Source organism: Canis lupus, chromosome 19 (assembly GCF_048164855.1).
Source record: "Canis lupus baileyi chromosome 19, mCanLup2.hap1, whole genome shotgun sequence".
Lineage (NCBI taxonomy): Eukaryota > Metazoa > Chordata > Mammalia > Carnivora > Canidae > Canis > Canis lupus.
In genome coordinates, this window is record NC_132856.1 from 55,137,985 (window position 1) to 55,150,866 (window position 12,882).

Below are 12,882 nucleotides of genomic sequence, written 5' to 3' on the forward strand. Positions count from 1 at the left end.
CACCAGAGCATGCACTGCCTAGATACAAGCAGTTCAGAAGCAATGACTGATGGAAGTTGGTGAACACATATCCCAACTCCCTTGCCCTTCAACTGCAAGGAATGTTCTGTATGGACTTCCATGGAGGTTCCCCAACAAGAACGAGCCCCTGCTGCCCACAGCTGTCACCTGCTCATCAGTGCTCCCTTTACTGGCTCCTCCCTTCTCCCTCCCTTCTGGTTACTTCTTGGGATCACCTTCCAGATTAACCGGGCACATCCAAATCCTTGTCTCAGGCTCTGCTTCTGGAGAAGCCCACTGGAGACAGTGACCATATAATTTATCACCCAAAGCAGGACACTTTGGAGAATAAAAGGGATCATGATTAATAACTACACCAGGGCAATAGCCAAGAGTGTTGCAGATAAACCAAGAGGCACAGTCATTCCACTCAGTATTTCAGGACAATCAGCCAGATGTCTTGCATGTGCCAGGAGGGATGTGAAAGTTGCAGAGGAACCAAACATGAAGCAGAAGCAATGACATCTCTGCAGGTGGCAGTGTGAGAGATAACCGCCAAGCACCAGCTGTCTCCCCAACACCCCAGTGTCAAGCCCGGTGGAATTTAAGCCTGATCTTGGGGAAAGCTGACTAAGATGCTTCTTTTTAGCAGAATTGGATGGTAGTTAAGTTCTAGCACAGAAAAAAAAAACAAAGGAGAGTTACATTTTTGTGATCTGGAATCTGTGAGTGTAAAATTCTTTCCCATTCAAGTCCTCCTGAATGACAGCAGTCATTCCTTTCATGATTTTATTAGAAGCTGTTGCCTTGAGCCCCACCTTCTTGAGGGACCCCAAGAGAAAATCAGTGTGTTATAAATTAACCATGGCGGGCGTCATCCCAGGAGCCCTGCCAGCTGGATGCTGGCCCTCCACAGTCCATCCTGGATTCTCAACCCGCTGGGACCTGTCACAGCCCCTCCTGGCCCTGGTGCCTGTTCATCCTGGGCTCAGAGCCTGGAGTTTCTCATCTCTCGGCCAGTGTGCCAAAGCTCAGCAGTATTCAGAATAATCCTCCTCCACATAGTTAGAGGGGAACCAGCCAACCTGGAAAGAGAAGAGAAAGTAGTCAGGGCAGCTTCTGCACCTTCCCTACTGTTCCTCAACATACCAGGCAGGTTCCCTTGCAGCCCCAGGGCCTGTGCACCTGACATACCTTCTACCCTAGAAAGTACATCCCTAAAAAAAAAAAAAAAAAAAAAAAAAAATACATCCCTGAGATACACATGACTGATACCCGCCCCCAAACACCTTCCAGAGTTCTCTATCACATGTCACCTTATTAATGAGGCCTTCCTGACTACCCTATTTAAAATTGCAAACCCTATCCACCCCCCCACACTCCTTATCCCTGTTTTATTTTTCTCCATAGCACTTGTCAGCATCTTATTGATTATATATTACTTATTTATGGGCTTGTCATCTGTCCCCACATTCCCACTACAAAATGAGCTCCTCAAGGGTGGGGATTATTGTCTATTTTATTCATTAGATTCCCAAGAGCCTAGAATAGTTCCTGGCACACCAGAGATGCTTAATAAATATTTCTTAAAAGGATGGATGGATGGTTGGATAGATAGATGGACAGATGAATCCATTATAGCCAAGATTTCCCAAAGGCTCTCTCAAACCCCAGTTGTCCTCCCCTACACATTGAACTAACCATCCACAATTCCTTTTTTTAAGATTTTATCTCATTTATTTGAGAAAGAGGGAGAGAGAGCATAAGCGGGAGGTGGGCAGAGAGAGAGGAAGAAGCAGACTCCCCACTGAGCAGGGAGCCCAATGCAGGGCTCGATCCCAGGACCCTGAGATCATGACCTGAACCAAAAGCAGACACTTAACCTACTGAGCCATCCAGGTGCCTTCTACCCTCTACAATTCTCAACAAAACTGTTCACCTAAGCAATTATCTGAGCTGTTTTTTCACATATGTTTCCCCCAGTAGGATGCAAGTTCCTGACCAAACTTCACTCTTTAACAAAATTTTTTAAAGATTTTATTTATTTATTCATAAGAGACACACAGAGAGAAAGAGAGAGGCAGAGACACAGGCAGAGGGAGAAGCAGGCTCCATGTAGGGCGCCCGACGTGGGACTTGATCCCGGGACTCCAGGATCACGCCCTGAGCCAAAGGCAGATACTTAACCACTGAGCCACCCAGGGATCCCATTTAACAAATATTTTTAAGAAACCATTACAAGTGAAGCAGTATTCTAGAGACTAGGAATTAATTTATGGATAAAACAAATAAGACTCTCTGTCTTCATGGGACAAAAATAAGACCTAGCTGGAAAAAAAATTTTTTTGAGGAACTTTGAGGTCCCTCCTGAAAGTCCGAATGCAGGTAGGCAAAAAAGTACCAAAGGCAAAAGTAGTCAGTTCCAGTTATACCTCTTCATGCATTTAATATTTATTGAGCATCTATTATGCACCAGTCACTGGTGACACTGCCTCAAACAAGAGACAAAAATCCCTCCCTTCATGTCCTCCAAACACACCAATTATTCTCTCACCTCAGGGATTTGTACCTGCTGGTACCTCTGCCTGGAATACTTTCCTCACCTCCTCCATGACCTTCTTGCTGGCTAACTTTACTCATCCCTCAGAGATCACCTGGGCCTCCAGAAGTCCTCCTGACCTGCTCCTACCCTGCCCTGTGATTCCCCATCTCAAACTTGACCACTCAGTGTTGTACCTGCTTGGTTACATGTCTATCATCTTCACTAGACTCTGAGTTTCATGAGGGCAGTGACTGTACCACACTCACTTTGTCATTTTGTCTCCTCAGCACCCAGCAGAATGCCCAACACATAGTATGTGCTCAGTAAATAAAGGCAAGTTGTGTAAATGAATGAAATCTTTATCTCCTTTCCTCCCCTCTGACCAGGGAAGACCCATAGGAGCCACTCCCCACCTGCTCCATTCCATAATTCTAGGCTCTAGTGCTATAGCCAGGTCACCCCATGCCCTTTCCCCAGCCTGTCAAGCTTTGCACCAACTCACCCGGCCATAGATCTCCCCTCGCCACCAGCCTTGTTGCCCCTTCTTGTTAAGGATCTTGATGATGTCACCCTCCTTGAGAGACAGCTCTGATCGGTCCCGGGCACAGAAGTCATAGCGTGCTTTGGCTGTGCCAAAATATTTGGTGCTTCCTGCTGTGTGGGGGAGAGCAGAGGTGGGTAAAGAGCCTGGAGCAGACACCTGCCTGCCATCTAGGGACAGTTGAGGGGAGGAATGCTCTCAGGAGAGTAACACGAGGATGAAGGGTCCCTCAATACTTCTTCATGCAGAGTACTGAGTGCCCTGTGCTCTGAGTGGACACAACTGTACGTCTGGAATCATCCTTCTAGCCCAATCACTATCCAAGTTTAGAAAATAATGCCATTTACGAACTTTTTAAATGGCATCTATATGTTAATAGTGAAAGGAATAGAGGGAAGACATGGAGAAATTCATTCTAGGCTGTTCATATTAATTATCCTAAGAATACCAAGGGTCAAAAAAGAAGGGGAATACAAGGAAGACATACAGGGGAGAGAAATACAGAAAATTTTTCATAGTAAAATATTAAGTAACATTATAGAATGGAAAATTAATTTTTAGTATTTCTGAAAATATGCTAAGATCCAAATTGACACCAGAGCAAAAAAGTAACACGCAGACAAACACAAACATCTATCCCATTGGGTGATGAAGATCCTCTGATGATGCCTGGAGTCCTGATGTTATGTTGGTGTTGCTTTTTCAAAAATGTAACATTTTAATAATAATTAATCTTTAAATCTCTCTTTAAAAAAATTTTGGCTATATAAGAATTCAGAAACTATGTGACTTTTCTGAAAAACATATATCAGGATGCACTCTAGCAAAATGAAATTTTGAATAAAATTGAATGAAATCAGAATAAGGAATTTTCAAAATAAAGGGAAATATGAGAAACAAGAAATATAGATGGAATCTGAATAATTCTTGATACTGCATTTGAGAAGCTACATGCAATTGTTAAGAAAGAATTCTAGAACCTATGTCATAATGATTTTAATTCATAGCAAACTGTATCCAACATTTCCAGGTAATGTCAATGAACCTATGGGAGAGGGATGTAAAGGAAAAGAGAAGAAGGCATTAAAGATCTTGCCTTTTTGTGAGAGAATGTTATAGATACTAATTAATTCTTGATATTGACACAAAAATATAGGCTTAAAAGTGCAGGTGAGGACCCTTCTGCTACCTAGTGTCCTCATCTTCCCAAATACAAAAATAACCTCCCTCCCACCTTCCATCCAAGTAAATCAACATGCAAACCACTCAAGAGCAAAGGCACTGACTTGTGTGAGAAGGAGCTCCCACTATTTAACAGATATGACCCCTATATGCCCACTGGAATGTCCATGGCATCCCCAAACTTGCCCTCTACAATAGGAAGGAGCTGGGACCACAGGCCCTCAGCCTGAGACCTCTACCTGGCGGTTTGCTGATGGCTCTCTTCTCAGGCTCCTTGAAGGGGAACTGCAGGGTGGTGTCCAGTGACTTGAAGCAGTCCTTTAGGGAATTCTGCTGGTAAAACTCCACCAGCTCCTGGAAGGACAGCAGGACAGATGCTATCCAATCAGGCCAGCTCACATGGGGCCAGAGCTGGAAGGAGTCACAGCTAACTCCTCAGGTGCAGCAGGTCCCCCCCGTTCCAGCCTCCCTAGTAAGTGACTCCTTGACTGTTCCCCATGATGGGAAGCTCATTCCCTTCTTGACCAACCAGGACCATTTTGTGGGGAAGAGATCACAGTGCCTAAAGCTGGTTCTCTTATTAACAAATTCTCTTCATAATAAATTTACCAAATAATCAACTTGCCTGATAATCAGCTCACCAAAATCAACTCCCCCATGGGTGTCAAGAGTCTTATTTTTGTAATTAATAATTATTATTATTATTATAAATTCTGTTTATTGAACATCTATTATGTGCTGGTCAGTATGCAATCACACATCATAAAAATCTAATAATCATGAAAGATGAATACATTCATGCTTCTCTCATTTTATAAATGGAGAAACTGAGTCACAGAGAAGCCAAGTTCCTGATCTGAGGTCCCACATCTGGAAAAGGGAAGATCCAGAATAGAGTCCCCTGGGGGAAGGGGCAGTAGAGTGTAGTAGGAAAGACAAAACAAAATGTCTCATGGTTTAGAGTTCTAGACTCCAAAAATGCTAGTACCATGAAAGACACACACATGAAGAAAAAGGAAGAAGAAGAAGAAGAAGAAGAAGAAGAAGAAGAAGAAGAAGAAGAAGAAGAAGAAGAAAGATTTTTTAAAAGACTGGCAAACTATCACAAACAAAAAGAGACTAAGGAGATAAAAGAGAAATGCAATGTGTGATCCTTGATTATATCCTGGAGGAAAAAAAAGAGCTATAAAAGGCATATTTGGGGCAGGAGTTTGGAAAATAGACTGTATATTACATAATAATTTTCCATCAATGCTCAACTTCCTGGGTATAATCATGATACTGTAGTGAGATACAAGAATGTCTGGTTCTTCTGATATCCATGCTAAAGTGTTCTTGGGTAAAGGGTCTTGATGCCTGCAACTTATTCTTATATAGGGCAAAATAAATGTGTGTGATGGGGGAAGGGATTGACAGAGAAGGCACAAAAGAGGTAGAATATTAATTAGTAAATGAAAGATTCACAGATGTTCATTTCACTATTCCAGGAACTTTTAGGAAATCTTTCAGAAATAAAACAATGAAGGGAAAAATTTTCAGAATCAAGTTTTGGGGGAGAAAAACATATATGAGCAGTCCTTAACCTTTTAGGGAATCAAAGACCTGTTTGAGAATGGAGTGAAACCTGAGACACACGCCTCCAAATACGTGCAGCTATGTGCAAAATTCTGTATCTTCTTCCAGAGAACTCAGAGCTCCTCAAAGATCCACAGACCACAACTTAAATACACGTGCCTTAGGCCAATGGGCTTAAAATGTCTAAAAGTGTGCCCCAAATTACAGGGCACCAAGCAGAAGCAAAAATGCTTGGAAGGTGTTTGAATTCTCAGTGAAAAGATCATTGAACAGATGAGGCAAAGCTAAGTCTTGAAGTCTTACAGAAACAGGAGCTCTGTTCCTCTGTGATACGAGAAAAAGAATATCAGTTTCACCTGTGTGTGAAATAGAACCTCCTGCAGTGAGGTGAGAGGATTCACTAGAGTCCTATCCATAGCACATCTGGTCACCCAGTAAGTGTTGGCAAATGCTCACTGCTGTTACTCATCACCATCATCATCATGGGCCATTAGGAGAATGAATTTAAGGCCAATAAGTTGCTCCATGGTGCTCTTGGAGGGGCTGCTCTGAGTAGGGGAAAGGGCGGTCCCAAGATGGGGCTTCAGGGAGGGCTAGATTCTCCCAGATTCTGATAGGCCAGGATTGAGGTAGATTGGTGCTTACCGTAAGCCCCCGGAAAGCCTTCTTCTCTGTAATCCGGTACAGTCCTTCTGCTGTCATGATTTTAATATGCTTGACCTCAACATTATACCTGGAAGCAGTGAGAGAGAAGCCCAGATAGTCACTGTGCCCTGACACTGGAGACTCAAGCTCATCGCCTGCCAAGTCTCAGCCCCCAAGCTATATACCCCAACCATGGTCTCACACAATCTTGACAACTTCGGGGAAGAAACAACCATTGAAGCCCAAAGACTCAAGAAACTGCCTCCTGCTGCCCCAGCAGGATTCCCTTCCCTGGGGGATGGGGAGAGGCTTTGCTACTCTAAGCCTTGATATCTTCCCCTGTATATAGGAACCATCTTCCCTGATTCAGAGGTTGTTGAGAAGTCACAAAGATCTTGTAAAGAAAGCCACTTTCTAGAATAGAAAGGATGAGCGCTGTGCTTCTCCCAAGATGGAGAGCCTAGAATCTACAGGAGGGAAAAGAGACCCATTTCCACCAACATGGCGGCCCACAAACTAGTAAGGACATAGAAGAGATATGCACTAATGTCAACACAGAAAACTAGATAACTCACCCCCCCCCCCCAAAAAAAAATCTGACTACAGAAAACTAGAAATGGTCTACGGCCATACCACCCTGAATGCGCCCGATCTCATCAGAAAACTAGAAATGATGAGGAAAAAAAAAAATGCTGAGCTCTCAAAAAAGTAAAGGGAAATCCCCAGAGGCCAAAAATGAGGTTGAAACCAAAAACAGCTCACTGCATAAACTGCTACCCTACAGGGTTTGCTGATCTTGCTAACCAAGTAGCTTATGGCTTGATGATCCCACAGAAACATGGGATGAGTTACTAGGTCCATTGGAGGTGGAGAGTTAGCACTGAGACCCCCACACTCCATAAGCCTAGACTATCAAATGTGACTTCCTCTAGAAAACCCACCTGTCACTCACAGGGATGATAAGAAAATTTATCTGTCTCAGACCCAAAACAGAAAAGTCACCCTTGAGAACGCAGAACCTCACACCTGCCCTCATGCAAGTTTGGGATTTGAACATAAACCCACATGCACAGTCTAGGAAACTAAGGAATTAACCTAAAATGTTTAACCTGGAAGAAAAAATTAACCTGTTGGTGATCCCAACAGAAGCAAATGCAAAATTTCTGGAGACCCAAGTAGCATGAGATTCCCAACCAGGAAAGCCCCACTCAACATCACAAGACAAAATTACAAAACCGACCAGGAAACAAGTCACCATGAGTGAGAAGCTGCACACAACAAACAGGCATGAGTGAAGGGGTCCGCTAGCATTGTGCCCAGATGGCATTTCCGCCCCTTGCTAGAATGTGCTAAATGCCTTTTGGAGCCTGCCTGGGGGTCATTGTTCTTTCTTGTGGGCTGTCAGTCAACTGAAAGGAATAAGATGGATAAAAACACCCAGGACACTGCAGGGTTTAATAAGAGATGGTTGTCATAACTACATTCCCTTCCTCCCAGGTTCCTGCAGCGCCCAGGTCATAGGGGTCAGGGAGGGAGGAGTTACTTAATGCTGATGGCAAATTCTGCTGTGTCCTTCACCCTCTGCCGCACGAGGAACGTCCCATCTGAGCGGTTGGTGAGGATACTTTCTGCCCCTGAGCGCTCCATGGGGCCGGCGTACCTGTCAAGATACACCAAGGAGAAAGGTCCACACTGCCCCAGTGCCTGGGCCCCCACATGCCATATGGGGGCCGCTCTTCCCCTTCCATCCCTGTGATTTTTAAGTTGGTGACAGTCCCAGGGCAGGCTGCTCCAAGATGAGCCACCTTGGCATGATGGCCATTTTGAGTTAAAAAGTGATCAAAATTTAGCAGATTTAGGAAAAACGTGACATTCCTGTGAAGTGCATTCCTTCCCTCGGATGTCCCACACCCTTATCCCTTTCTTCCTAGTGCAGGATGACATCTGCCTCGTTTTGCTTGACTGTCTTGGAATTTCAGTGTCTGTGTGGATTCCCCAGGCATGCAAAATTAAGTTTGATTTTTTTTTTAAGTTTGATTTTTCTCCTATTAATCTATCTCATGCCAGTTTGATTCTTAGTCCTGCTAGAAGGACCTTGAAGGAGACAGGAATTCTTGTCCTTTGATGCAGAGCAAGCAACTGGTAATCTCCTAAGTAAATGGTCCTCCTGAGTTCTAGGAGTTTGTGCTGGCACATTTTCTGCCTACAATTTATCAGCAGGTCGGTCACAAGTCCTGGAAGCCTGGACTTGAGGTTGGCACCTGAAGTGGGGCAGTCTGGTGGGAACTCAGCCTTAACCTGTGGGGTCTGGTGCCATGTCCAGGTGAGTAGTGTCCAAAATGACCTAAATTGTAGGACACCTGGCTGAGAGGGAAGAATTGCAGAACTGTTTGGGGGTGGGGAAAACCCCACACATTTGGTTGAGAGAGTGAGTATAGAAAAACAGGGTTTTTTTTTTTTTCCTTAAATCTGGAATTTGACATTGCTTGGATGGACATTTACTGGGTCCCCACTGTCTGCCCCTCTCTGTGACCGCCAGGACAGAAACTGGGTGAGGAGAATGAGACACAAGCACCAGGTACAAACTGTGAAGAGAGAACCCAAACATTCCACCATCAAGATAAGTGATAGCAAAGAGGTACGGAGTGTTTTAATACAATACTTTTAATAATCAAAATGATTGACAAAGCAATCATTGAGGGAGTGAGGCACCCACACACACTGCCCCGTGGACGGGCCCTGAACATACAACACTCGGGGCAGGAACTAGACAGAGAAGGACACACGGTACATGATTCCACGTGTGTAAATCATCCAGAATAGGCTCCTCCATGGACAGGAAGGTGTTAGAAGTGGGTGTGGGTGCTGGGAGCCTGGGGGTGACCACTAATGGGGTCAGGCTTTCCTTTGGGGGATGGAATGTTCTGGAGTTATAATGGTGATGGCCACGCAACCTTGCAGATGCCCTAAATGCCAATGGATATGAATATATTTATGCTGTAGACACAAATATGTAACATAGATAATATATATTAGTCATAAATAATACACAATATGGATGATATTTAAGTGTGAATATGAATGTATTATGCTATAAATATAAATATGTAACATATATAATATATACTAATTAAAGGTCATAAGTAATTATAGATGATATATAAAGGTGAACATGAATGTATCTGTGCTGCAAATATAAACAGAACATAAATAATATACATTAATTAGAGGTAATATATAACTATACAGAATACATACATGTAAATATGTAACAGAAATGTAAATATTAATATAAATGCCACTTCAAATGGTTAATTGTATGTTATATGGATTTCAACTCAGTTTTAAAAATTAATGCAAAAAGGGATCCCTGGGTGGCTCAGTGGTTTAGCACCTGCCTTTGGCCCAGGGCACGATCCTGGAGTCCCGGGATCGAGTCCCAAGTCGGGCTCCCGGCATGGAGCCTGCTTCTCCCTCCTCCTGTGTCTCTGCCTCTCTCTCTCTCTCTCTCTCTCTCTCTCTCTATGTCTATCATAAATAAATAAATAAATCTTTAAAAAAATATTTAAAAAATAAATAAATAAAAATAAAAATTAATGCAAAAAAATCCATAGTGAACAAAATGTCAGGGCTTTAAATAAAGACAAGACCTGACTCCGTACTCGGGGTTCCCTGCATCACCTCTTTCTACACCAAGCCCTGTCAGACCCCATCTTTTTTTTTTTTTCAGACCCCATCTTTATTTACAATTTTGATATTTTGCTTATCATGGATTTTGTTCACCTTGCTTTTTTTTTTTTAATTAAGCAAGCTCTATGCCCAACAAGGGGTTTAAACTCCCCACCCTAAAATAAATAAATAAATAAATAAAAAATAAACTCCCCACCCTGAGATCAAGGTTGCGTGCTTCCTGACTGAGCCAGCCAGGCACCCCTGTTTGCCTTGCTTTTATTTTAAGTGTTGCATTGAAATATTATGGATCTTGATCCCTGAGTTTTTGAGGGCCCCTTAAATTCTGTGCCTGAAATGAATCACCCAGTGCCAGGCATGATGATGACTGCATCTCAGCAGGGGAGGGCAGAGATGGGGTTTGAATCCTGGCTCTGCCACTTGGTTGCTCTGTGACCTCAGGAACTGATTTTGCCACTCAGAGACCTAATTTCCTCTTCTGAAAAGAGGAAGCTAAAACTGCCCCCATGGAGTGACATTTCTGACCCCTGGCAGTAACGCAGCTGATGTACCTCGTATGCGGTTGGCGCTGGGGAAATGTGAGCATCATTACGCCCCTTGTGTTACTATGACTTTTGAGGGGCAGTAAAGTCTGGCTCTGGAGTCAAGCAGGTAGGTTCCATCTAATCTCCGTCATTTCCTCACTGTGTGACACTGAACAAATCACTTCCCCTCCCTAAGCCTTGGTTTCCCCCTTCTTTGCCAAAAGGGAGGAAGAAGAGCAAAGAGCTATTATGAGAATTCAAAGTGCTCATCAAAGTGCTGACATGGCAGTCATACAAACAATCCCGTATGACATCATCTAAGATGCCAGCAATCATAAAATGCACTGTTCTTTCACGGGCCATTGTGAAATAAAAACTCCTACCCATAAAATGAAGCAGAAGACTGATCTTCCACTGGTGGTAAAAGCCATTCCAATGTTAGAGATGTTAAAATATTTCTTTAAAAATGTGCATTTTAGAATTGATGGAATGTAGTCATAATAAGATGGTCACAATAATAACAGAGCTAATCTAATTGCAGAAAATAAAGTGCTTACTGTGTGCCAGGCATGGGACTAAGAATTTGACAGGGAACAGCCCATGGAAGCCTTATAACAACCCTATAAAGTAGATGTTGGTATTAATCTATTTTCCAGAAAGGAAAGCTGAAGCCCAGAGAGGTTGAGTTACTGGCCCAAGGTCACATAGCTGGGAAATGTTGGACTCAGCATTTGAACCCAGGTCAGAAGCAACACTGACTTCTGGGCTCCAGAAGCAACACTGTAAACCTCCACCCCTCACTGTTCTACCTACAATAAGTGTTCAAAAACAGGAAGGAGGGGCTGCTGTTACCATCCCCACCACCATTTTCCTTCCAGTGAGACCCTAACGTCCCAAAGTCAGGGAGCCTCTTTTGTTTTTCTAGCCCCTTAGCAGCCCTGGGTACAGGGCTCAATCTAGCAGTTAATACCCCAGAGTTCAAAAAATGAATAACCGGTTGGTTTAGAGACCCCTTCAAACCCAACCTCGGAACACCCTCAGAGGTCTCAAGTTGAAAATAAGTTCTGTATGTTGGCAAATTGAACACCAATAAAAAATAAATTTATTATTAAAAAAAGAAAAAGAAAAAGAAAAGTAGTTCTACTCACCAGAGATGAACAGACAGGTCCTGAGGGGGACCCTAGGGACACAGACAGAGATTGGGACTTAGGATAAAGAGCCCAGGTTGGCAACAGACTGCAGAGCACTCCATTAATTCACTGTCATTTACTATCATTCATTCCACCATCCTTTCCTGAATGCCAGGCACTGTGCTTTTCACTAAAGATGCAGCCTCAGCATCTCGTGGGAGAGACTAGTCCACTTCCAACAGGGACTGTCCAGCCACCTGTTTTAGCATAACCCTCAAGCCAAGAATGGGTTTCATATTTTTAAATGGTTACCAAAATTAAAGGAAGAATAATATTGCCTGGCATGGGAAGATGGGATGAAATTCACATGCCAAGGTCTATAAATTCAGTCGCTATTGGAACATGGTCACACCCTCTCATTTACACACTGTGGCTGCTCTTGAACTACTCTGGCAGAGGTGAGAAGTCACAAAGAGAGCCTGTGACCTGTAAAGATGAGAATCTATATTATCTGTCTATTTACAGAAAGCTCAACCCGTAGTGTGAATAAATGCAAAGGTGCTCACTTCCACCACATTAGGATGGTTACTGTAAAGAAAACAAAACAAACAAAACAAAAAGAGAAGATAGCAAGTGTTGGCAAGGATATAGGGAAATTGGAAATCTTGTATTACTGGCAGAAATGTAAAATGGTACCACCGCTATGGAAAACAGATGGTAGTTCCCCAAAAACTAAAAATAAAATCACCATATGACCCTGCAATTCCTTTTCTGGGTATCCACCCAAGGGAATTAAAAACAGGGGTTCAAAGAGATATTTATACATCCATGTTCATGGCAACATTATCCATGTTAGCCAAAAGGTATGTGTCCATCAAGAGATGAACAGGTTAACAAAATGTGGTGTGTACACACAATGGAATATTGTTCAGCCTTAAAGACAGAAGGACATTCAGACACTTGCTACAACCTGGATGAACCTTGAGACATTATGCTCAGTGCATAAAAAATGAATTTATTAAAAAAAATAATTTAAAAAAAAAGGAAAAGCCA

At 43.0% G+C, this 12,882-nt stretch overlaps 1 protein-coding gene across 3 annotated transcripts in view; it reads right to left on the reverse strand.

Moving 5' to 3' along the window:
* Window positions 1-775: 775 nt before the first annotated feature.
* VAV1 (vav guanine nucleotide exchange factor 1) overlaps window positions 776-12,882 on the reverse strand; it is a 50,021-nt gene continuing 37,914 nt past the window's right edge. For 2 of the 3 annotated variants that reach the window (XM_072787557.1, XM_072787559.1), the window contains exons 22-27: window positions 11,848-11,879; window positions 8,029-8,145; window positions 6,486-6,573; window positions 4,505-4,619; window positions 3,045-3,196; window positions 776-1,085 (exon numbers count right to left, since the gene is read on the reverse strand). In XM_072787557.1, coding sequence (XP_072643658.1) covers window positions 1,032-1,085; window positions 3,045-3,196; window positions 4,505-4,619; window positions 6,486-6,573; window positions 8,029-8,145; window positions 11,848-11,879 — 558 coding nt within the window. In that variant the 3' untranslated portion in view covers window positions 776-1,031. The remainder of the gene's footprint in view (window positions 1,086-3,044; window positions 3,197-4,504; window positions 4,620-6,485; window positions 6,574-8,028; window positions 8,146-11,847; window positions 11,880-12,882) is intronic. The other variant, XM_072787558.1, reaches the window with a different exon arrangement.